Source organism: Spermophilus citellus, assembly GCF_964194105.1.
Source record: "Spermophilus citellus genome assembly, chromosome: 1".
In the NCBI taxonomy this organism is placed as follows: Eukaryota; Metazoa; Chordata; class Mammalia; order Rodentia; family Sciuridae; genus Spermophilus; species Spermophilus citellus.
Genome location: NC_138182.1, coordinates 143,838,130 through 143,864,868, shown reverse-complemented (window position 1 = coordinate 143,864,868; position 26,739 = coordinate 143,838,130). Strand labels below are relative to the sequence as shown.

General features: G+C 43.5%; 1 protein-coding gene across 2 annotated transcripts in view; it reads right to left on the bottom strand.

Annotated features, from left to right (window-relative positions):
- Positions 1-26,739, bottom strand: part of SLC22A4 (solute carrier family 22 member 4) — a 49,305-nt gene that overhangs the window by 17,449 nt on the left and 5,117 nt on the right. Inside the window, exons 2-4 of one of the 2 annotated variants that reach the window (XM_081287312.1) lie at positions 12,478-12,581; positions 10,928-11,082; positions 2,118-2,289 (exon numbers count right to left, since the gene is read on the bottom strand). In XM_081287312.1, coding sequence (XP_081143438.1) covers positions 2,118-2,289; positions 10,928-11,082; positions 12,478-12,581 — 431 coding nt within the window. The remainder of the gene's footprint in view (positions 1-2,117; positions 2,290-10,927; positions 11,083-12,477; positions 12,582-26,739) is intronic. The other variant, XM_081287313.1, reaches the window with a different exon arrangement.

The window sequence follows — 26,739 nt, the reverse complement described above, 5'->3', positions numbered from 1 at the left end:
AGCCCTGGCCACCAACATTTTTGAATAGATTTAGTTAGCACAGGAATTATGGGAAGAAGGACCAAGGGTGTGATGATGATAATGATGACGATGACTCTCATTCCAGAAAATTGCTCAGCTCTTGCCAATCTGGGTGCTTTCCTTAGAGGCAGAGTTGTATAGATAATAGCCTCTCCTCATTTACTGACCCTCAGACTGGGTTTCAGAAGAAACTTACACATAAATAAGAGTAACATTTGGCCTTTAAAAAAAAAAATCTCTTCTCAAATTCCAGGGAATTAAGGGGAAAAAAATTCTCCCTCCATACACTAATCCTCACCCCACATATACCTCATGCCAAAAATTTGTGTTGTTAAACTGCACAGTCTTGGAGGTCATAAGAAGCCAGTACTATGGAGCAGTCCAACCTGAGCTACCTGGCCAGGCAAGGAAGGCCAAGGTGGGCTGTCAACCTCTGTGGTTGCCTAAAAGCTGCAGCAAGATAGACCATCTGGACAAATTCCCAGCAGGATATGACAGGAAAATCATGAGGTCTCATCTAAACTGTGAATTCCAAATAATTATCAAAGAAACTTTTATTACATAATTTTATAAGCAATTGTATAAGCAGATAGAAACCAACCAGCTACTACTGGTTCTTTGGTTAATGAAACAAACCAAGAAGAATAAATGTGTGTGTGTGTGTGTGTGTGTGTGTGTGTGTGTGTGAGAGAGAGAGAGAGAGAGAGAGAGAGAGAGAGAGAAATGAAAGAAATCCCCTTTCTTCTTATTTAAATATGAAAATCAAAGAAATGGGACATTCCAAAAAAGGGAGTATGGCTTGGACCTTATTCCATTATTGTTAATTTGTTCTTTCCCCTCAGATATTCCAGTGAGAGTCATATTAGGTAAGACTGAAGCTAGAATCTCCAAATTTTGTAATTCCCATTAACTGTTGGGGAGGTCCTGGGGTGGGGGTGGGGGGGTAGCTCAGTAGTATAGCACTTGCCTAAAATGCACAACGTCCTGGGTTCAATCTCCAGTGGTGGGGAAAAAGAGTTAGGGACTGTGGAAGAAGAGAACACTTCTTTAACTTCTCTTTAAACAAAAGGAATCCCTCCAAGTATCCAAGTAGATAAGCAGGAGCACCTTAGATGCCAATCATCATAAGTAATTAAGTATTTCTTGGTATCTGTATGGCCTTGGTTCCAGAACCCCTGCAGGTATAAAAATCCTAAGACTTTCATGTCCTTTATATAAAATAGTACACTATTTGCATATAATCAGCACACCTTATCCTGTATACTTTACCCTCTGGGTTACTTATAATGCCTAATATCTAATATAATTAAATATATATTTATATATATAAATATAATAAATAAATAAATAATGTATATATATAAATAAATAAAATTTATTTATTTATTTGGGTGCCGGGCATTGAACCCAGGGTCTTGTGCATGCTAAGTATGTGCCCTACTACTGAGCTATCTCCAGCCCACTAAAACTTGATACAATTAAATACAGTGTAAATAGCTATTGTTATATTGTATAGTTCAGGGAATAAGGACAAGAATAAGGTCTATACCTATTCAGTATAGATGCCTTTTACAAAAAAAAAAAAAAAAATCCTCCTTTGATTGAATCTGTAGGTGCAGAACACACAGATACAGAAGACTCACTGTACTGTAGCTGAATAGAGAGATTTTCTTTTTTAAAATTTTTAGTTGTCAATGGATACAATACCTTTCTTTTATTTATTTATTTTATGTGGTGCTGAAGTTCAAACCCAGTGCCTCCCATGTGCTAGGCAAGCACTCTCCCACTGAGCTACAACTCCAGCCTAAGAAAGAGACCTTCTAGAGGACAAAGTATCAAAGGCAGAGGGCAGAGTTAAAAACAAAATCCGACAATACCATCTCCACCAACAACCTCAACCAACAACAGACGAGAGCCAGGAGACTCTGGGAGGGGATCAGAATCCCCCCAGAACAGGGCTTTGTAGGATAACGAATAATCAAAACCCAGCAGTCTGGGCCCACCCACGAAGAGACAGAAACTCTCCAGGCTTGGGCTTGAAGGCAGCCACCTCAGGTTGCAGTGGGCCTGGCTGGGAACAAGTGAATCACACTCACCACCACAGTGGGACACACAGCACCCCGGGCACTGTCAGTGCCAGCAGCAGCATCCGCCAGTCTCTGATGAAGTAAGCAAACAGTGGCAGCACCATGTAGCCCACGGCAAAAAACGTGCACACGCCTAACGTGGAGAATATAATACGAACTGACTTGCCAAGAATTTCAGTTCCTGTTCAAAACAAGGGAGGAGTGTTAGCATTTTAACCTCACTTTAAGATTGGCCTTATATGTCATTATCTGGATGTTGGAGTTCACACTACGACCAGGTAAAAAAGGGGAAAGGTATTTGTTCATGGCCCAGAGCAGGAGTGGTCAGGGTGGGGGAAGATGGGAGGAGATCCAGGATGTATCTACTTATGGAAGGAATTCCCCAAAATGTTTAAAGGAGCCATAGATTTGCATTTGCAGAGTGTGTGAGAGGGTCATACCAGGAATGGAACCCAGCGCCTGGCCCTTGCTAGGCAAGTGCTCCAGTGAATTACATCCATAGCCCTTTTTTCCTTTTATATTTTGAAACAGGATCTCACTAAATTGTCCAAGCTGGATTCAGACTTGAGATCCTTCTGCCCAAGCCTCTTGAGTAGCTGGGATTACAGGTGTGCACTACCATGCTCAGCTAGATTTGTGTTTTTAAAAGCCATTTCATGTCCTATCTTAACCACCTCCGGGAGGTAGTCCCTTCTGAGAATGATGCATATTTACAATAAGAGACTCAGAGAGAAGCAGAGAGAACTTCTTGTCCAAGAGACTCAGGTGGCTCTTCTGAGGGGCTGCCTGTCCCATGTGTCTCATTTGTAAGTAAACAGACATTGGCCCATGGGGAAACAGTGGAGGGCTCTCAGTTTCCAGCCCCAAGAACCGATAAACAGGAGCTGGCTCTGGAGATGCTCGGAGCAGGCCCCCAGCACCAGGGCTGACTTCCCCCACAGAGATAGCCCCAGGCAGATACAGTCTTCTCAGACTGAGAACAAAAGAGAAGGAGCTGTTCTGCTACCCCTGCAGGTGGCATCCCTGGAGCTGGGCACACTCCCAGTGAAGTAGAGCTTTCCCAGAACAGTATAAAAGCCCAAGATCTCGTGGTGTTGGGCACTGTCTGTGACAGGAATTGCTGGAAACCCTGGGCTGCTGCTCTGCACGGCACTACAGGGGACCCTTGGTGCCAGTTACTCCAGAGTTGTTGCCTGGTCTTTGGAATTCTTGGATGGAAATGAGGAGTCCAAGCACAAGCTCCTTGTCATAGAGCTCCAGAGGCCACTCTTGTTCCTTTGCCTCATGGGCAGAGATCTAGCCAATAGCAACAGTTCTGCCTTTTGTTTGGGATTTGCCCACACTACAGAGAAGAAGTAGCCCAGAAAATAAAGCACAGATAATTCAAAGAACATTTAGTTTGGCTCTCAAGAGAGATTTTTCTTAACCACATTTATGGGGCCCTAGCACAGGCTAAAGAATGAATTCCAGAGAAGCAGCATTTGCTGCTGGTGTCCTAGCAACCACTGCTTACGTGTGCCAACCCATTCCATTCACTCTCCCTCACTCATCAGAATGGAGCCACCTGCCTCAATGATTCTCTCTTGAGCAACTTTACTACTTAAAAAGCCAGATGGATAGAGATTGCTGCTGCTGTGCCCCTGCTTCCCATAGGGCAGACCATGGGTTTAACCACCCAGGCATTTCTCAGCCCATAAGTTCATGTCCAAGGATGGGGCCCATTATCATTAGTGTGATTTCCAGATCTTTTCTTACTTTGTGAACAACCTTCCTCTACTGTGCTAGCTCCAACTCTTTGGCTGTGATTATGATATGAAAATGAACAGAGGGTGCTCTATTCCTAAGCAGAAATAAAGCAGCAGAGGATTTGATTGTGGGGGATGGTCTGGGGAGAGCATAAAACCAAGTAAGAATCTTATTGAACTGTGAGGCTAGTGGAGCTCCCTTCTACCTTCAAAACCTTGATAAGAAAAGAGATCTTATACTACTGGGTCCTGGATAATCTCCCTCTCTAAGCTCAAGCTAGAACAGAGTTTTTATAGATTTGCAGAGTACCCATTGGGGACAGAAGCTTTGTAAAACTGCCTCTCTGTTTTCCTATGGAACCATGTGGATACACACCCAAGTAAGTCCTTATTGGCACTGCCTTGGGTGAACCTTTGGGTAGCCATCCTTCCTTAAACATGATCAACATCATCATCAACTTCACAGTTAGATTTTTAAAAAAATTAAAAAAAAATTTCACAGTTAGATTTAAAAAAATTTTTTAAAAAAAAATACCTGTAGGTATTTTAAGCCAGGTTCCAGGCTAAGTATTTACATATATTATCTCTTTGACTGTTTACAACAATTAGGTAAGAATTAAGGCAACTCCCATTGTACATGAGATGAGCTAAGAATTTTAAAAGAATTAAAGCCAATGCCTCAGTTTATATGCCCATAATAAGTAGTACAGCTAGGATTTAAACTGTATCTATTTGACTTATGGATACTGGTCTAGCTACCAAGAAAAAAATCACCTGGAGCCAGGTGTGGTGGTGTATGCCTATAATCCCAGTGGCTCAGGAGGCTGAGGCACAGGGATCATGAGTTCAAAGCCAGCTTCCGCAATTTAGTGAGGCCCTAAGCAACTCAGTGAGACCCTGTCTCTAAATAAAATCCAAAAAAGTCTGGAGATGTGGCTCAGTGGTAAGTGCTCCTGCGTTCAATCCTCAGTATCAAAAAAAGAAAATTAGAAAACCATCTGGGGCAAAGCTTTGGTCCTATACAACAATCTTTCAACTGAAATTCTAGTGGAGACATGCAGGGAGATGGGTGAGGCTGTGCCCGCCTTTCAAAGGTGAGGATTTCCAATTTCCCTCCCTGAAAATAGTCTCTGAATCAGCTGGAGGCCAACCAGCTCCATCTCAATAGCACTGAGAGAGGATCCCTGATTCCTGCAGATCTCTCATGGACTGTAGCTGCCCCAAACTTTCCACCTGGCAGTAAGACATGACACTGATGTCCTGGCTCTGCTGACTTGAGATCCCTGTCCTTTCTTCTGTCTTATAGGTTTTTGTTCCTAGTGCAAAGCCTGGCTGGTCTTGGTCTGGTTGGGCCTCTGAGTGTCTCCTGGGAGTGAAACTCTGAAATCTGAGCCAAAGGACTTGTTCTGGTCAGGATAAAGGCCCAAATAGCCTATGGAGAGTTTGCTCACTAGTTGCTACTCCACCTGACTGAGCACTTTCCAAGAAGGAATGACTCAGACAGCACCAGGTCCCCCTCCATGTAGATCAGGGTCCTTCTTTGGTAATCAGCCCAGGCACCACTAGGCACATTCCACATAGAAGCAGGAGGATATGCACCTCCATGAATGACCCAGAGGCCTGCAGCAAATCCCAGCTTGAGAAATGAATCTGTAGTGCAGCTGTCAGGGTGGAGAAGGGTACTCCATCAGGCATGTGGAGAGAGCAGAGGCCCTTGATGCTAAGTCCCTGCTAGAGTGACTTTGATAGGTGCTGCTTCATGGAGTTATGGTTATATGGACTGATGTCATGTATGTAAAGTGCCCACATATGTCTGACATGTGGGATGATAGAAAGTACAGTGCCTTCCAAGAGGCCTATCAGAGCAACTTCTCTGCTTCCCAGAAAGTGCTCAGAAATCCCATCAAATTAATAGATGTTCTCCAGCCGGGGGCTTTCCCTTCCTTCTTCTGAAACCTTCACAGATTACTCTAATCAAAAGTAAGATTTCCTGCCAGGCCTGATGGCGCATGCCAGGCTGAGGCAGGAGTATCACAAGTTCAAGGCCAGAAATTTAGAGAGGCTCTAAGAATTTAGCAAGACCCTGTCTCAAAATAAAAAATAAAAATGGCTGGGGATATGGCTCAGTGGTTAAGCACCCCTGGGTTAAATCCCTGCTACAAAAAAAAAGAAAAAAGAAAAAAGTAACCTTTCCTACTTCTGCATACCCAGCAATGTTATCTACACTCACCCCTCTGTGACCCATGTCATCTTCCCAGACAGTAAGCTCCTTGTGAATAGACAGAAGTGAGTTCTTGCTTCTCCTTGGGTTACCTCAGTTCTTCTCTTACACAGTGCAATGCAAAGGGTTCCAGCAATTTCTGCTTTGTTAATATATTTATACCTGAAATCATCCTTTGAAGATTTTGAGGCATCTTTTAATTTAAATACAATAAAACAATGGTAACATTAAAATACAATATAGTGAGCCCTGTGCTACACCTGTAATCTCAGCAGCTCAGGAGACTGAGACAGGAGGATTGCAAATTAAAGGCCAGCCTTCGCAACTTAATGAAGCCCTGAGCAACTTAGTGAAACCCTGTCTCAAACTAAAAAACAAAAAAAAGAACTGGGGATATAGCTCAGTGGTTAAATTCCTCTGGGTTCAATACCCAATACCAAAAACGAAAACAACAATAACAACAAAAATAAAGAAAAATAAAACAACAACAACAAACGATGCCTTGAATAAAAAACAAACAAGAATATGCAACTGATCACTTTGAAAAGTCTGTCAGTTCCTCCAAAGGTTAAACATAAAGCTATCATATGACCCAGCAATTCCACTGCTAGTATATATGCAAGACAACTGGAAACATATGTATACAACCTTGAAAGCAGAGTGACTAACTAGGTGCAGTTTTGAGATGAGAAGAAGGTTCATAGTAGCGTTGTTTATAATAACCTCAAAGTAGAAGCAACCTTGATGTTGACTGATTGGTGTACAGATGAACAAAATGTGCTGTATTCGTACAATGAACACTGATTCGTGCTTTAACATGGGTTACTCTTGAAAATATTAAGTGAAGGAAGCCAGGCAAAAGGTCACACACCATGTGATTCCATTTATATGAAATGTCCAGAATCGGCAAATCCAGAGACAGAAAATAGACTGGTGGTTGCCAAAAGTCGGGGGAAGAGGGCAATGACTGCTAAAGAATAGAAGGTTTCTTTCTGGGGTGCTAAACATTGTACAATTTTGTGAATATACTGAATTTACACCTCAACCCATCCTTTGTAACATTAAAAATCACTTTCAAAGAATGAATATCATGGCATGCAAATTTGGTAGGGACTGATTGTTTGTATCATCCTATCATATACTGAAACTCTAACTCCCAGTACGGTTATATATGGATTCAGGAAGAAATTAAGGTGAAATGAAGTCATGGGAGTGGAGCCCTGATCTGATAATACTGCTATTGTTATAAGAAGGGATACCAGAGAGCTTGTGTTCCTGAGCCTGACTGTTCTCTGAGCTGCACAGAGGACAGGCCACAGGAACACACAGGGGAGGCAGCCATGTGCAACCAAGCAGGTTGAGCCCACACCAGACCCCAGTTCTGCTTGCACCTTGATCTTTGACTCCTATTCTCCAGAACCATGGAAAACTAATTTTTTTTCCTTTAAGCCACATATCCTGTGGCATTTTGTTATGGCATTCTGCCCAAGTAGACTAAGATAAAATTTTATTTCAATTTTAAAACATTTCAGGGGCTGGGCCTAGTTCACTAGTAGAGTCCTTGCCATGCACAAGACCCTGGGTTTGATTTCTAGCACCACAAATAAACAAATAAATATATGGTAGATAAAAGCTGCATAACTGATGTAGTTAAATTTCAAATTTGTACTTCTGGAAGCCAAAGTTAAAAGGAAGATGCCATCAGTTACGCACTAATGAGAACAGAAACATCTGGATGTTAAAGGAATCGAAGCTTTCAACAATTCATCATGCCCAAAGAAATGTTGTATGGGGGAACAGATGTTTAGAGTACTGGAAAATACTGAGTTAATGAATCAGTCAAGACAAGAGGCAGCCAGATGCAGTGGCACATGCCTGTAAACCCAGTGAATCGGGAGGCTGAGGCAGGAAGATCCCAAGTTCAAAGCCAGCCTCAGCAACTTAGCCAGGCCCTAAGTGACTTAGCGAGACTCTGTCTCAAAATAAAAAAATAAAAAGGGCTGGGGATATGGCTCAGTGTTTCAGCACCCTTGGGTTCAATCCCCCCCCCCAAAAAAAAAGAGAACAGGAAGCAGGCAGTTAAATTTGCAAAAAACATGTAAGTAGTTATGGGGGAAGAAAGAGGATTCCATTGATATTTTACCCACAGAAACATGTGAACAGGCTGAAGATGAGAAATGGGGAAATTATGAGGGAGCTGGGATGGGGTAGGTCAGAGTCCTTGGTCCTGAGTGGTCATTTCCTCCCCCTAAGTTAGCCACATTCTGGAAGCACCATCATTTCAGATGCATCCACTTTGCATGGGGGCTTTGGGTAGCATTGTTTTTTTCTTGCCTTTTCTAGAATCCTATGACTCTGGAAGGCTTGATGATTTTATTTTTTCTTTTTCCTCCAGTCCTGGGGACTGAACCCGGAGCCTTGCATATGCTAGGCAAGTGGTCTACCACTGAGCTACATCCCCAGCCCTAGGCTTGATGATTTAAAAAAGAAAAGGCTAGCACAAGAAGAAGACTCATTTCTACACTGTTTTGAGAGTGGGTGTAATTCAGCTTCCCAAATTAACATGAAGAATCCTAAAACTAAAGATTATCATCACAGAAACTTGCGAAACCTTTCCTAGAGCCAGAGGCCAAAAGTGAAGGGACAGACAGAATTTTCAGTCCAAACCTCACCCTTCAGTTTAGTTTACCCAAATAAAACCCGGTTGTTTCAAATCCAGCTCAAAAGGGGAGGATAAAATAAAAGGGGAGGGGGGCGGTGGATAAAGTGGATAAAATAAAACTGGGAATTTGGCTATTTCAGTGCTGCAACACCAGAGGGCACTCATGTGCCGTGGGGAAGGTGCAACCACCTTGTTCTTGCACTGTGTCCTCCCGCTCCAGGAGTGGTGGGTCCAGCTGCTCTGGGACAGGCTGATTTTCAGTGAAACTCTAAATCTTTCAGGCCTGAGAACTAAACACAAAACTCTCATACCAGGACCCAAAGTCAGCTATTTCCTGCAAAGCCACCAAGAATAGCAGGCATGCACCCAAGCTGATGGGGAACCCTCTGTACCTGTACCTAGTAGCTTTTTGATGGCTGCTGGGCACACCTAGGCTCTGATTGCCCTCAGCCCTGCGTGTGGGGCTGCAAACCTGATGGGGAGAAGCAAGGGGAGTGGTGGGCAGTGGGGCAGACCTTTTCTGCAGAGGCCTCGGGAGAGTGCCCTCCCTGCTTCGTCCACTCATAGAGGAGAGGCTCTAAGCCCCAGAAGCACCCTGGGTGAGTAGAGAGGCAGGTTCAACTCCTCAGCCCTTGGGGTTGCCACAGCCTGGCATAGATTCTACCCTGCTCCCAATCCTAAGAGCAGGGTTACTCTAGCTTCACCACAACTCTCTGCCCTTGCATTCCAGATGGTCCTCCAGGTCCTCCTGTGACACGGATCTGCAGACCTTCGACAGAGTCCTCTGTCTGGGGGAGGCCTGTTTGGTTTCTGGGATGGATCTGGCCCAAGTAGAGTCATGTGTAGGGCTACTCAGATGTATGGGTGCTGACAGCAAGGAAGATGGATGTGGGGATTTAAAACATGAGAATAGGCTTCGCTATGTCCAAGAGTCCTGTGTCCTGTGTCCATTGCACATTAGGAAGTTACAATTTTGGTCCTAAGTCCCTCCACTTTCCAGTTTTCAGCATTGCTATCCTGCAACTCCCTGTGCTCTCTCACAAATGACCCTGAAAATCTTGCTCCTCTCCTTAGCACTGCAGGGAGAGAGCAGCCCCACCCGCCAGGGCCAACTGAAGAGTGTGCTATCTGCCCAGACCATGTGGCTTGGGTATGTTCTCTCTTCTCCTCTCCCTCTCCCCTCCACAGACACTGAGAACAGGACCTGTGGCAAGGAGCCCTTCACAAATAATTAAAGGAGTGGAATTTGAACAATTCCATCTTGGCAACCCGACAGAGGGTATAAACATCTTCAACTAAGCCGATGCAGCATCTCCAAAGCCAGTGAGTCATCAGACCCTTGAAAGCAATCAGAATCACCTGACCAGGTGCAGACTTTTGAGCCAAGAAGAATCCTTAGACTTCTATTAAAGGGCACTATTCATAATTATGCTGTGTCAATAGGGATAAACAGGGACTGTGCTGAGCCAACTAGAATGATCACACTAGAAATTATAGGAATTGGAGTTTCCATTCTTATGGAAAGAAGGCTCCCTTTCTCTCCCCTTCTCACGTGCTCACACTGGGGGCTCAGAGAGTGCACTGGGGACTCTCACTCCTTAGGATGAACCTAATTAACTTGTTTGGAGCTCACCTCACTTCCTTCTCAGACAATCTCCTCATGGGTTTGTAACTGATGACTCTCCCTCCTATAGCCTATGATTCTTAGCGGTGGCCTCTTGACAGGCCTACTATCAATGCAGTGAGGCCTATCCTGCACAGAACTGATATGCTCTGGATGGGCTTTGAGTATGGGTGAGGCCAGATCTACTGGGTGGGCTGACACTGAAATCCTCCTGGCAAGTGCCTTTACTGCCTGTATGCCTGTGTATGGGCCATACCAACCACCCTGAGCCCCTTCCTAGGTGACCAGGTAGAAGCCTCAAGCCTTCACAGCTCCAATCAAAGACATTCCCAGGCCATCCCTCCCTCAGGGTCCCCTCTTATGTGCCCTGTGCACCTGTGAATGTGTCTCAGTTATTGTGCGGCTGATTCTTATTGGCTTGAACCCTTGTGGCCACCATTCAGGGTCCAGCACAGAGCTGGCTCCCTGTGAGTGCCTGAACTTCGGAAGCATAGCCTACTGGCCTCCTCCTTCCTGGTCTTTCAGAGCATTGGAGGGAGGAATTTTTGTCTCCGAAGCCATTCCTACCTAGAATGAAGGCCACAACATAGTTGGAGATCTGGCCCATGCCCACGATGACAAATAACACAGTGAACATCTCCCAATTGATGGAGAAAATCTGCACGAAGCTGAAGCCAGTCTGCACAGCCATGGTTGCAAAAAGAATGTTCTTCCTGCCAAACCTGTAGGATAAAGCATAACATAGGTGAATAAAGCAAAACAGTAGAATAAAGCATAACGGTAACTCAGGGTGTGTTTTAAGCTCTGAGCTAGATATCATGGCAGACTATTTTCTCAGGTCTCTGTCAGTCCTCAGGCATCCATCTCCCAGGATGGGAGTCTCTAAGCTTCCTATGCAGGTCTCATATCTTGAAAACATAGAACAGTCTATGCAAGGACCACATGGAAAGCTGCTCTTTAGAAGGAGCCACAGGTAGAAGCTGCCACCACAGCACAGAATCTGCAGGTAGTTTTCATATCTGCAACATGTGAGTTCTATAAATCCAGAACCAAGAGTTCCTTGAGGGCAGTGGTTTTTAATCTTGGATTACAACGTTTTCTGGTTTAAAAATAGTTCATCTTAGGATTTTTCTACTTTCCAATGGTGTAAGAGTGATATGCATTCAGTAAAAACCCTATGATGAGCTTTGATGGTTTCCTGGGCCAGGGAGATGCATATGCTACTCTCTTTCAGTGCTGAGGAACATCTGTACTGATGCCAGCACCCCACCACTGCTTTATGGAAAGATATAGCTTTTCACCATGTCTTTTGGTGACAATGTAGTTGGTTTAGGTGTTAATTTCACATTCCAGTAGTGACCAATGGATGGGATGAAGCACAGGTGGGCGCAGAACAGACACCCCACTTTCCAAAGTTCAGCTGTCAGGCCATTGGCTGGAGGCCCCATTGGTGTTTGAAGCTAGGGAAGAGACAGGCACTCCTCTTGGAAGTTTTCCCCAACACTACTCTTCATTACTGTCGCCTCCTGTTCTGGTCACCAGAGAGCATTTGGGGCCAACAGAGCATGTCCGAGTATACTGCAATGTTGTCTCTATCAGCCTGTGAGCTCCAGGGGTCTCAGAACCAGACTGGGTCTTCTCTGTGGCCCCAGGACCCAGCCAGAGTCCAACCCACAGGCCCAGGGAGTGTAGAGTTAGTGCTGTTGTCTGGCCCCACCCGTCCTGGTGGCTGTTTGTGGACTGATCCCGCCATCCACTCCCTGTCCCCCAGAACAACTCTGAAGAGTTGGGGGTGGGGTGGAGGGGCAGTGGTGGTGGCAGCATGGCGTTGGGTCAAGGGATGTGTGGAAGGAAGACTCCACTTTCCAGTGGGGGGAGTGGTCCCTCCCTATTCCTACCCAAAGCCTGGGGAGCGCAGGCTCAGGGAATAGAACACAAGTGGGTCTCGACAGGGGTGTGAGGTCAGGGTGAACAGGAGACATCCTGACTCCGCACCACTGACTCAGTGGCCCGAGGATCCTCCCCTTCACTATGTAGAAATACCTTGAAATCAGTCCAACCTCAAGATAGGCAGTGACAAGGGGCCCTGTCCCCCTTTCCTCCCTCCATGTCCTTACCTGTCTGACAGCTGCCCGGACACGAAGGAGCCAAGAAGCACGCCTACGAAGAACAGGGAGGCGGTGAGGGGCGTCTTCCAGTCATCCTCACACACCAGATTCCACTGCCAACAAGACAGCACGAAGCGTGAGCCCAACCCTGCAGCAGGCCCCAACCCCAGCCCAGCTCCGGGAAACATTATCACATGGCAGCCAGAAACGCTCTCCTCCCGGCGCCAGGATGTCACCTCTGTGCAAAGGATACAGGACTTGTGGGTCTGGGTTTAACTCCTGACTACGATTCGCTAGAGCTCCTCTCTGTTCTCTGAGACTCGGCTTCCTTTCCTGAAAGGGAGGGTGATGGCCACCACTTGGCCTATGTCACATAGCAAAAAGCAGCTGAAGCCATGACTGAGACTGGTGACCCCTTCCTTGGCAGCAAAGCCATATGAAGCAAAAGAGGCCCTGCCCCTTTAGAAGGCAGCCCAGCATGGAGAGAAGATATTTGAAAATCCCAGGGGCAGGGAAGAGGGCATGGTCGCTTTGTTCAGGAGTAGAAATGTCCTCTCCTTGTTAAAAAGTACAAGTGGACAGTAGTTCTGGGACTTTATGTTTTGAGTAGACTCCTCTGGAATGCCCTGGTTAAGCTCGGGCCTTGATCCAGGACTCCACTGGGCTGAGGTCTTACCCCTCCCCCCCCCCCCACTCTCCAGGGCTTCCTATCTCCCCATCCTGTATTCCTATACCCTCCTTCCCAGTAGCATGGTTCCTCCCATTCCCCAGGCCTATTGGCTGCTATCTCCCTAACAAGTCCCTGCTGGTGGAGCCAGGAAATCATAAAATCAAGGTTTCAGCCAAAGTTTCCATTCTTGGCTTTTTGTTTTTGTTTTTTCCAGGGCTGGGGATGGAACTTGGGGCCTTGTGCATGTTAGGCAACCACTATTACAGACCTACATCCGGGGCCCCTGGCTCCCAATTCTTGAATAAAGTCAATTCAGTAAAATCTCAAGGGAAGTCACCAAGATTTCAAAATGTGTTTTGTGACCTTTCATTAATTATAAAAAATAATCAGGTGCCCATGAGTATTCGGGGGCCTGTGAGCCAGAAGTGGGGAGTGCTGTCTGTGGTGAAATAATCCAGCTTAGAGGAAAGACCCTCCCTCCCTGTTCCCCTTGGTGGTAGTCCTGGTTCCAAGGTGTTTGCAAAGCAATTCTCACAGTTGCCCTGAACTTTGGGGGTTGTTTTAAACACGAATTCAGGTATTTATGCCCCACCTCATTCTGAGGCAGGCTGAGAAAGGTGTTTCTAAAGACATTAAAAAAAAGTATAAGACAAAAATCGAGAGAATCATCAAGTAAAGGGGAGGGAGGTTTATAGAAACCAGGCAAGGTGAGAGGGACTCCAGACTGTCCTGCCTAAGCCAGTGAGGCAGGCTTCAAAGCTGGCTTTGACTGTCCCAGTGGCTCAGTTCCCTGAAGGGTCACAGTATCCAGGGATCAACTCCTTCTGGAGCGGCACAGTTATTTCTGAGTACTGAGAACGGAAAGTCTCTCAGACATACTTCCTTCCACAAAGGGATCACTTTGTGATGTGAAGGATAATGTCCTTAAGGACACTCTTGTCCTAGAGACAACAGCAAGATTAAGGAAGCTGCTTCTCATGGCGCTCCAGGCAGATACCCAAGCACAGCTCTGCAGAGGAAAAACAGCATGGACCCAGAACTTGTTCTCTTCACTTCAGGTACTATAAATCTGAGACGGTAGAGTCACCCCATCTGGTGGTAGAGTCACCTCACCTGGTGCTTGGTTTGAAAGTCATCTCTAAAACTCATGCTGAAATGTGATCACCATTGTAAGGTATTACGAGGGTACGAACTTAACCCAACTATGGTATTTGAGGTGGACCTCTGGGAGGTAGTTAAGGTTAAATGAGGCTGTAAAGGGTGGGGCCCTAATCCCGTGGGACTGTGGCTTCAGAGAAGTGGAAGAGAGATCCAAGTAAGCAAGCTTGTTTTGTCTTGCCAACTGACGCCCCATGCTGCCTTGGGACTTGGAAGAGAGTTTCCCACCAGTAAGAAGGACCTCTCCAGGGGCAGCCACCTGACCTTGAACTTCCCAGTGTTCAGAACTTTGAGCTGAATAAACCTTTTTTTTTTTTTTTAATAAAATACCCAGTCTGTTACAACAATAGAAAACAGAGTAAGACAGCAGAGGTTCCTGAATGGACTTCAGGGAAGAGAGCAATGAGCCCTCAAATATTGTATAGCCTGGTTCAAGTGCTCTGCCAGTCCGTAGATCAGAGGTGGTGCAGAAGATGGTGCCTGAATTAATAGCCACCTGTCTCCAAAAATGACTGGTAATAGCTTTAGAGCTTGGGATCTGCCCATGACACACAGAGTAATGAATGATTGAGGCTCCAAAGTCTCATGATGTGAAATGTGACCCATTTTTAAGAAGAATAAACTGAGGCTCTGAGACTAGAATTTGTCTGAAGTCATAGCAAGTAAATGAGCATGCTAGATACCAATGAGGGCCTCAGAGCCCAACCTTATACCCATGTCTTGCTCCGAACATGAACAACAAAGGCAGGACAAAAGGAGCTGATTAAATAAGATAACCTACACTTCTTTGAGGAATGTGATACCGGAGAAAATTGCCCCCAGAGTAAAAGGTCTCCGTCACAGCCTTCAACCTTGGACAGAACCAAGAAAATCTCAAGTTAGGTAGAGGTATGCATATGTCTGTTCTCAATCACTGTTCCATCTGCAGTTGAGGAGAAAAGCTCCTCCAAATATAATGTCCTCTATTCTATGGCTTTTCAAATATTTTTTTCTGTTAGTTCTCTGACTTAGGGAGGTAGCAATGAGACTTGAGACAGGAAGAAAAGAGAAAAGCTGTCAGATGTACAGCCAGCTTTTGCATGAACAAAAGTAGTGCATAGGACCATCTACACCTAATTTGCAGGCCAGTGCAAACAGAAATTATAGGACCCCTTGTTCAAAAATTATGAATTTCAAGACGGCCAAGAGCAGAGCATTAAAACTGGTTGTGGGGTTCTGTGTGAGGTGCTCAGGTTGCACGTCCATGAAGCTGGTGCTGGTAGTGGGGTCAAGCCTGATCTTTGGGGAATGGAGGAGTGGCAGGAGTTCTGGACTGGGGCACTGGAAAGGGTGAGGTGAGGGCCAGCACTCCATTGCTTTCTTTTCTGGTGGCCGTGCAGCCATGGCTCTAGGTCTCACTTTCCTCCCTGAAGAGAGGTGTAAGTAGCCCTGCCAGCATGATACAGCACAGGAGGGGGCCGGTGCATGCAGTGGTGATCTGCCTCTGGAAACCCTGCAGAAAACAGCTGGACCTCATAAGTGGCTGTAGGGTTGGGTTCCCCCTTATATGTCCAGGTTATCCTTTTGGAAAGCTATAAGGAGCCTGGTAATGGGACAAAGGATTGGCAGATAAAATTCCAGCTGGAGCTTAAGGGGCAGGAGCCCAGTAAATCAGCTACCAGCCCAAAGAGAAGCCCTTCCCTTCAAAGGGCTGTTCTTGGGGAAGCCAGGCCCTGTCTACACCCATCTCCTGGGAATTTGAGGGCTATGTCTTGGGGTACAACTAGTCAGGACACAGAGAACTCTCTGTAGTTAACAGACATTGTAGATTCAGTGAGAAACCATCTTCATCTTGATGGGACAGAACTGTTCCTATGGGAACATGTCTTTGCACATGTGGATACACACACACAGAGACACATGTCCAGAGGCCAGTGGCTAATGGTGGGTGGTGGTGAGGAGCAGGCCAACATTGCCTGGGGCTATTCTTTTAAGCCAAACACCAACATTTTGAAAACATAGCCTACCTCTGGAGAAAGAGTAAAATGTGGCAACCAGCTGGCCCAGGTTATGCAGGGGTAGGCACTCTATGTATGCTCCCGGTGTTACTATGTCCACCTGATCCTCAGGATCTCAGACCAAGATTCTCACAACAGAATAGAGGGAGCTCCATATAGCTGGACCATGTGTCCTTCAGTCATGCTTCAAGAGACAAAAGTCCAGGTCACAAGGTTTTTAGGGATGGAAGGTCACTCTTGGCATAAATATGCCTCTTTTGCTTCCCAATGGTAACAATACTAGGAATGACAGTCTAGTGTTTTGAATACTTATTGAGCATCTTGTATTATTTAATGGGATTTCAAAGTTTCCATGTAGGGTGAATATTCTTTTCATCTTCATTTTACAAATTAGTAAAAGAAGGCACAGAGCAATAAAATGACTAGTCCAAATACTTTTTGGGGATTGGCCAAAGAAATTGCTTAATCATTTGTTTATTTGACTTTGAGCATCTATCTGTTCCAGCCGATGCTTTGTGCTGGCCACAATACATGGTCTCTGCCTTCATTAAGCTCAAGTTCAAACACACTTTAGGGATAGATCAGTGTGTACATGGGCATGCATAAGCCTAGTAGTCCTGGCAGGGAAGGCTCTTCTGGGTTACAACACCCTTGCTCTCTAGCTACAGAAAAAGGAAAAAAAAAAAAAAAAACTTCCTCTCCTCATTATCCTTTACTAGAAGAACAGAATTCTAAAACATGAATAATCAGTATAAATATATTTTAGATGACTTACACTGACACAGGGCTAGGCACATGGTGAATACTTAACAGATTGTTGATGAAGATATGTTAAACAACTAGGGGCAATGAAAAATGAGTGGAGAAAATGTGTAGTTCTGGGACTGTTGAGTACCTATGCACTGTCCTTTGAAAATCACCTGCAACCTTGAACTCTCTGAGTAGCCAAAGTCTGGCAGTTTTAGCTTTTACCAAAGCCACAAAGGACCATCACGATCAGTATATCCACTCTGGCCTGCATAGAACTCAGAGCTTGGAAAGCAGCCTCGTGTTGAGCAACCAGCACAGGCTTTCTTAGATTCTACCGCTTCTGGCTGTGTGGGCCACGGGTTCACCAATATTAGCCTGCTTCTAATTTTAAAGAAGTGACAACAATAGCCTTTTCTAGTTTCGTTGTATACATTGGACAAAAAACCTAAGTGGAATATCTGACACATTGTGGCCTTGCAAAATGGTAGTTCCTTTTCTACTAACTTCATGCCTTTGTCCAAAGCAAAACCATAACTTAAAAAAGCTCGCCTAGCATGTGTGAGACCCTGGGTTCCATCCTCTGCACCACATAAAAATAAAATTTTTTTTAAAAAAGGTATTATTTCCAACTACAACTAAAAAGTAAGATATTTTTTTAAAAAGGCATGGCATGAATGAAAAAGCAAAGAGATAAAAATTCTTTCATCCAATTACTAAGAACTAAAAAAAGCTCTTACCACAAGGTATAAAATCCTTTTATAAATGGCCTTTAATCCCAGAGATGACTGTGAATGAAAAATTAGCAATGGTCCATTAAAAATGAAAAACGGATTTCTATAGTGTTCTCTTATAGTTATCCTTCATTCCAGAGGGAAAGTAAGAAGTAATGATTAACAATAGAATATACATCCACCCCAGTTCCTTCTTTATAACTTGGTTGTGACTTAAGGCTGGAAAATTCTTGATCATCTGCAAAATAAAGCAAACAAACAAAAACAATAAAAAACCCTGAATATTTCATTCTTTTTGTTTTTAACAGCTTTATTGAGATACAATTTACATATGTCAAAATTCGCTCTTTTTAAAGTGTACAGTTGAGTAGTTTTCATATATTCACAGAGCTGTGTAAGCATCAGCACTATCTAATTTTAGAACATTTTCATCATCGCTTAAAAAAAAATCCAAACATATTAGCAGCCACACCCCATACTCTTCTGTCCCAGTCCTTGGCAACCACTAATCTACTTTCCGGCTATATGGATTTGCCTATTCTGGGAAGTTCATATAAATGGAAGCATACAATAAGTAGTCTTTTGTGACTGGATTCTTACTTAGCATAATGTTTTCAAGGTTCATCTGTGCTGTTGTAGAGTGTATCAGCACTTCATTGCTTTTTGGTTTGAATAATATTCCATAGTATTAATAGTTTACATTTTATTTATCTAAACAGATTTTTGGATGGTTTCCAATTTTGGCTGTTGGGAATAATGCTGCTATGAACATTCATGAACAAGATTGTGTATGGACATATATTTTAATTTTTCCTGGGCATGTACATAGTGGCAAAATTGTTGGGTTACATCTATGTTTAACTTTTTGAGGAATTCCCAATCTGCTTTCCAAACTGACTGCACCATTGTATAACCCCAACAGCAATGAACGAGGGTTTCAAATTCTCCACATCTCTACCCACACTGTTATTATGTGTCTTTTTAATTTTGGCTGTCCCGATAGGTATAAAGAAGTATCTCCTGTGGTTTTGACTTGCATTTCCTAATGACTAATAAAGTTGAACGTGTTTTGCACTGAATTTGTATATTAATTTTGGGAGTCATGCCATTTTGACAATAAGTTTTTGACTCTGTGACTAGAACAAGGGATATCTTTTCATTTATTTTGGCCTTAATTTCAATGATTTTGGGGAGGAGGGTACTGGGGATTGAACCAAGGAGTGCTTAACCACTGAACCACATCCCCAGCCCTATTTTTTATTTTGATGCATATGGATTTGCAGTTTTCCCAACACCATTTGTTGAAGATGCTATCCTTCCTCCATTGCTATTTTTTATTTTGAGACAAGGTTTTGCTAAATTGCTTAGAGCCTCACCAAGTTGCTGAAGCTGGCGTTGAACTTGTGATCCTCATGCCTAACCTCCAGAGTCATTGGAATTACAGGCAATTACCACCAGGCCCAGCTCAATAATGATGTTTGATAGTTCTCAGAATATAAACTTGAAAACTCTTGGTGAAATCTATTCCTGAAGAAATTTTCTTAGCATTATTTGTAAAGTTGCATTGCACTGCTGGAAACAAATTATTTGAGAATTGTTTTTTAAATTTGGGGTCTTTATTTTATTTTTTAAAGACTTGCTGGATACATGATGCTCCATTGACAGTTTTTTTTTTTTTCCTTTCAGCAATTAGAATGTCATCCATGGCTCTTTGTCTTCTATTATTTCTTATAAGATGGCAAAAGATAATCTTATTGGAGTTACTTTGTGTGTGACAAGTCATATTTTTTGCTTCTTTCAAAAATTTTCCTTTGTCTTTGGCTTCCAGGTGTTTTACTATGTATCCAGGTTGTGGATTTCTTTTGTGGTTATTCTACGTGGAGTTGGCTGAGTTTCTGAGACGTATAGATTAATGTTTTCATCAAATATGGGGAGTTTTCAGTCACTATTTTTTTCTGCTTCTTTTTTCTCTCTTCTTCCTTAGGATTCTCATTAGGCATATACTGGTGTATTTAGTGGTGTTACACATTTTCCTTGAAGTTCTGCTCATTTTTTCCTCATATTATTCTTTTTTTTTTCTCTCCTTTCTGCTCTTTGGATTGCATAATTTCCAATCCTCTGCAACTTAGCTGATTCTTTCTTCTTCCTATACAAATCTCTGTTAAGAACATCTGATGAATTTTTAATTTGTGTTATTACACATTTTTACTTCAGAGTTTCTTTTTGGTTCTTTTAAAATATAAATATAATTTATATTTTTTATTGGTATTCTGTATTTGATGAGGTATTTTCTGCATACTTTTTTTTTACTTTTACTTTTTTTTTTTTAGCTCTTTGAACATATTTATAATAGTTGCTTTTAAGCCTTTGTTAAATCTGACAAGTGGGCCCTCTCCAGCAATTTCTGTTGTTTACTTTTTTCTTCATTTGAGTATAGGTCACACTTTCCTGTTTCTTTGCACGTCTTATAATTTTGTTGTTGTAAAAACTGAGCACCTTAGATAACATGTTGTAGAGACTCTGGATACTGACAACCCCACCCCTATTTCATGATCTTTCTATTAAGCTGTTTGCCTATGAAAATATCACACCCTACTTTTAGGCTCCATTAAATGTTGGGTAATTGCTTTCTTACTTTTTGACAATGCCCCGAGGCATAAATTGTCCCATAATCCAATTGAATTCAAGCCCTTTTGCAGGAGTTTTTTTTTTTTACTTTGTTAAAAACCTATACATATTTTGACATTTCTAATAGCAACATATATGATAGATATGGTTCTATTCTATTTATAATAAAACCTAAAAAGATTAATATAGTTAAAATCTGTAAGATTTTGTTTCTAGATCTAATATTGGCTTACAGATTTTGAAGGCAAGTGTCTTGAAATTTTAAGACATCGATATGCAGATAAAATTTGTAATAAGGAGATATGGCCTAGATGCATTCGGTATGGACACCAGATGTTCCAACATAGACAGAAATTCAGATTTAAATTAATATTAAAACATTACGATAGCATGAAATAATATAAAACAGGTAAACTTTTGGGAGTTGACAGTCTAAGTCTTTCACTAAAAATTGAAGGGAAAAAAAAGCCTAGGTAATTACTTTTTTTTTCTTTTTCTTTCACAAGATGGCATAGTTTGTAATGGAATGAAGCCGGGTCTCCCTGATGATTACCCCTGGGCTACCTCTAATTAGGATACTGGGTGGAGTAGTTTTTGAGGCAAGACTTTGAGGTTTATCCTGACTTCAAAAGGGCTGCTCTCAGCTGTCTCTTTTATTGGTTCTTTCTGGTAAACTAGATGCCCTGTGGGTTAGTTTGTTCTACTGGAGCTATGTGTTTCCTCTTAGTTGCTTACCACAAAATCTCCCCTATTTTTAGAAGCAATAGTAGGCTTAACCATCATCCATACCTCTGTTTCAAATAAAGTCAGTTCCCATGGGGACAGTGTCAGAACTATCTGTTTTGTTTGTTTGTTTGTTTGTTTGACTACTTCTCCCCCAGACCAAATCTCTGAGCCCTTGCTCCAGAGCACTGGTCAGGAAAGTGACCCACTCTCAGAGTGACACCTCTTCTTTATGAGTTGGACACTGGGTGTGGGTAGCAGCCCCTGGTCTTTTTGGCTAGCTTCTCCTGACACGGAACCTGTGACCTATGAATGAGCCGAGGCAAGGGAAGTCAAGACCTCCATATTCTTGACCCATGGGACCTGGCTAGAGCCTCCAATATATAAGGGCTGGGTGGAGAAAGGGATCTCCTGAACTCCTGGTTGCATTCACCAGGATTTTAGCCTCTGCAACCCAGAGCTCAGGGAATGCAGGGTGAGATGGGGCGGGCATTGGTGGCCCCTCTTGGTGAGACTGTATCCCCTGACTGTGAGCTGAGGGAAGAGAGAACTCTGTTTTCTTGGCCAGGCCCACTATCCCGCTTTCTGTGCTGGAGAGGGAGAAGGAAGAAAGGGAGGGAAAAAGAAGTTGAGACTACAGGGCAATGGACTTCCATTCATAAGTGTTTTTCATTTGTTGTATGTCCTTAGGACAATTTCTTAAAAATCTGTGTGCATGTGCATGTGTGTGTGCTCACTCTATAGTGTGTATGTGTGTACTTGCATGTGTGCATGTGTGTATGTGTGTATAACAACTAGTTACAGTTGTTTCACTGGGAAGCAAATCTGGAGAGGCCCTGTCACTACCATTCTAGAAGATGGAAAAATTTTTCATGTTCTTATTAATTTGTAAATATTCTTCTTTGGAGAAATAAACTATTTTCCAAAATACATAAAATATTTTACTTTTTTTTTAAAGATAAGATCTGACTATATTGCCCAGTCTGGCCTCAAACTTGCAATCCTCCTGCTTTTGCCTCCTGAGTGGCTGGGTCTACAGGTGTGCATCAGGCTCCTGGCTGATTTTAAAATCAGATTGTCTTTTTTTTTTCTCAATATTTGGAATTGAACCCAGGGGCACTTTATCAGTGAGCTACATCCCCAGTCCTTTTAATTTTTTTCATTTTGAGATAGGGTCTCATTAAGTTGCCGAGGCTGGTGATCACTTTTCCTCAGCTTCCTGAGTCACTGGGATTACAGGCATATAATAGCTGGTGAAATTGGGCTTTTTATTGTTGAGTTTAAAGGGTACTTTTTGTATTCTGGATACAAGTCCTCTACCAAATATATGATTTGCAAATGTTTTCTCACATTTTGCGGGCTGTCTTTTTGGCTATTTAATTATTCTATTCATTTTTTCCTTTACAGATAACTGAAGCTGCCACATCTTAAAATGCTTCTTCCTTTAGATTAGTGGTAAAGCAAAAACCACCTCAGGTACATAGATGCTAGTGAAGAGTTCTGTGGTCATCAGACTAGATCAAAGCAAAAGACAAGGAGTTTGAATGGAAAGGTAGGGATGGGCACTTAGGGACCTGGGCATAGCCTCTGCATCCTGGCACTGGATCCACCAAAGCTCTTCTACGTTGTACTCTGTGGATAGGGTCTGTGCCAGCCACCTAGCCTTGAGGGTAAGCTCTCGAAGGAGCCAGTGTGAAACTGCCTTCTAGTCTTGCAGATGCTAAGCAGATGCTGCCAACCTTGGGCTAGTCATACTTCTTTTTTTTAAATTTTTTTAATATTTATTTTTTAGTTCTCGGCGGACACAACATCTTTGTTGGTATGTGGTGCTGAGGATCGAACCCGGGCCGCACGCATGCCAGGCGAGCGCGCTACCGCCTGAGCCACATCCCCAGCCCTAGTCATACTTCTTGCTAGACCATAGGGCTGAATGCATCCTTCCCTAGAGCTTCCATTTCCTCCACATTATCTCTGCTCCAAATGGGGATCTTTGCCTTCTTTTGGGCTCCAGAGACATGCTTAAGCCCCACTAAGGCTCCAGATAATGAGGCAGATCTGCATTAGTCTAAAACATAAATTGAATGTAGCCTGTTACAAGGTGGGAGGGGAATTACAATCCTTTCAGAAGCCCCAGGCATATCCAGCTCCTCCTGACAAGCCCTATCACAGCCTTCGTTTTGTCAATTTGCCACCTTGGATTCAGAGGGTTCTGCTGCCCACCAGGAGGGACAGACCAAGTCTGTTTATCCAGAAACTTGGCAGGAAGTACAGGTGCAGCAACCTTGGAACAAAGACACATTCTGAGATCCTGGTGCCTGTTGTCAGAGGAACACAGTTGAGAGGCAACAGGCAAACGATTTGGGGCAGGGCAGTTGATAAACAAACAGAGAAGCACACTCAGGCCAGAGATAGGGGACACCCCGGAGGCTCCTCTGTTTGTTCTCTGGCACTGGCAGATTCTGCTCTCTGAAGCTTTGACTGGAAATATAAGTCTCCCCGGTGCTTGCTTGAGTCGAGGCTCTGCCTCCTCATCCCCCTTGAAATCGACCAGAGGTCAGGTCAGAGCATGGACTCAGCTGAGCAATTTGGTTAATATTAAGGCCATCTTGACAGCCAGGGTATGGGTCTCCCTACCAGCCAGCAGTATCCCAGGGCAGCCTGCACACCTGACAGAAAAGACTGTACACAGTGGCTAGCCACACTGACAGGCTGTCAGTCTTATTGTTCACTGGTTGCCCCAGTGCCTCCCAGAAGCTCCCTGACAGCAGGGGATGAAGCCTGTTCCATAGACCAGGCCCACTTTGAGGCTGTGGGTAGAAATCAGTGTTTCTTGCCATTGACCGTGCCCTGATCCCATCTTCCAGGAAAAGTAGCACAAGGCTAGTGCCTCTAGGGGTGCAGGATCTTTGCTGGAATTTTGATCACACTTAAGGGCATGGTCACCATGCTTAGGAACATGGCCACCAGCAGCTCCACCTTCTTAGGTGCTGCTGCTCCTAAAGGATGCAGCCATCGGCAGAAAGGACAGTGCATAGAGTGTGTGGCAGTAGCCCTGTCTCAGACTACTGATGGCCTATCAAAAAGGTTTCTGGCTCAGAGGTGACTACCTCAGTATCCCCAGTCATGGACAGGTGGTGGGGGAAGTGTCAAGGGTAGCTAATGATGTTCCTGGGGAAAAGACGACATGCTTGAGGCAAGAGCAAGCCCATGTTTAGCACCAGCCTATCTCTGCCCTCCCTGTGGCCCTGCTGATGAACCTAGGCTCCCTGCAAATCAGGACACCGGTTGCTGTCCCTGCTCCTTGAGCCTTAGGGCAGGAGGCTCTGAGCTTGCTTACACACAAGGTCACTATTCTCTGAAGTCCATGGTACTAAAGAGCTATAGGGAGGGCATGCCCATAGAGACTAAGGTCTGGCCACTAGAGTAGTGAAAAACCCCATCCTCAGACAGACTGTTGGATACCTGAGGTCCCTACCTTTCCCCACAAAATGTCCAGTCTTATCTCAGGTGCCACCTGCCCCTGCTTCTGTCTCTCTGCCCTGCTGCCTCCCTTAGCTACTAGATGCAACTGGCTTTCTTCCCCCGGGTAAGTGGAGGACAGCCTCTTCCAGCCCTGAGTCCAAAGATGAGGAAGGACCTTGCCCTGACTTTTTCCATTCTTTTTTCTTAAAGTAAAAAGTAATTTGGTTCAATCTGCAACAACTGCAACAACAAGATAATTAAGGATTGATAACTGATAGAGTAAAATAAGTATGCAATGAGCCCCTAGTGATATAAATTAGTAAATGCATAAATACATTGGTGTGGAGGGGAAGCTTTTCTTTCCAGAATAATTCCAAATCCACACTAGGAAAATCTATGGTAATGATGGTTTCAGTCAAGGTCTAGTGAAGGATGATAAAAGCAGTGGGTAAAAATTTGAGGAGACAAAGAGTTTGGTATTTTTTTTATAATCTCAAAATATCTCCCCCAAGATATTTATTAACTCTGAAAGGGAAAAAATAATAACTTACAAGGAGAGATCTAGCACAACAAATTTAACCAAGTGATTGAGATTAACATCACCAGTAATTAAGACGTGCTTGCTGTTATGATATTCCAAGACACATCACTTCTATGGTATTCTTACCAAAAAGTGCATAACTCAATGTACTTATGAGAAAAATTCACACACACTCAGAAGGAGGCACATTTATCAAAATAACTCATAAAACATGTCATGGTCACAAGAGATAAAGAAAATTGGAAACTTGTCACAGATTGGAGACTGAGACATGACAATGAATATAAGGTGGGGTTCTGGATTGGATCCCCAAACAGAAAGAGAACATTAAGGGGAAAAATGGTTTTGTTAATGCAATTGTTAATCCATGTTAATCTCTTGCTTTTAATAAATGGATTATGAGTCATGGTTAACATCAGGGGAAGTTGGATGAAGGGTGTATTCGAATTTTTTGTACTTTTACAACTTTTATCTAAATCAAAATTTATTTCAAAATGAAGTTTCAAAAATTTGATTCTTAATAGCTGCCTTAATAAACTGGACTTCACAAACAGCCTCTGAAGAAAGAAATGACCTGATGCACACATACATATAAGCAGACGGATATACTCATGTGAGTCATGACTCAGATGCCAGATCCCTGCTACCTGACATCTACGGAACACATTTCTATGGTGGAACATGGCATCCTTGGGGATATAGCTGGTCTTGTCCCCCCGTGGAGGGCCAGGTTGAGAGGAAGCCTAGGCGGGCTTCTCTGTCCTTGAAACTATGCCCATTGGGAGATCCTGGCCCAGAAAAAGCAGAGACATGATCTGGGGATGGTCCCTCTACCTATGCTAGCCCAGATGCCCAGACCTGCCTGGGGCAATGGCTTGACCCAGTGAGGAGAGGAGGCCATTTGTTTTCCACTGGCACTGGCCAAGTAGGCATGAGTTTGAACCTATGTATGCCCTGTTATCGGAGCCTTGGAACTTCCCCTCTGGGGAGATGGGCTCAGCCTCCAGCAATCTTATCACCTGTTAGGCCAGCCACAATCTGAGACTTAGAAAAGGTCCCAAAATATCCACAGTATCCAGACAGAGGTACAAGAAAGAGGGTGATGAGGTCCTGTCCTTACCACCCACCTATTATGCCATTTGCTGGTGCCACCCTCTGTGTTGGTTATCACATGACATATATGGGGTCATGATCTTACCACGCTCTCCCAATGACCCAGATGAGGTGGGTCATTATTATCCTTATTTTTAAAAATTGTGATAAAATATACACATAACATAAAATTTACTATCTTCATCATTTTAAAATGCACAGTTAAATAGAGTTCACATGGTTGAGTAACCAATTTCCAGAACTCTTCATTGTACAAAACAGAAACTTGATATCCATTAAACAACAACTCCCCATTCCTCCCTTCCTCCAGCTCCTGGTAACCATCATCTGCACTCTGTTTCTATGTGTGACTACTCTTCATAATGGATATCAGTGAAATCATTCAATGTTTGTCCTCTTGTGACTGGCTTATTTCATTAAGCATAATATCCTCAAGGTTCATTCATTGTAGCATGTGTCAGAATTTGCTTTCTTTTAGAGCTGAATAATATTATATTG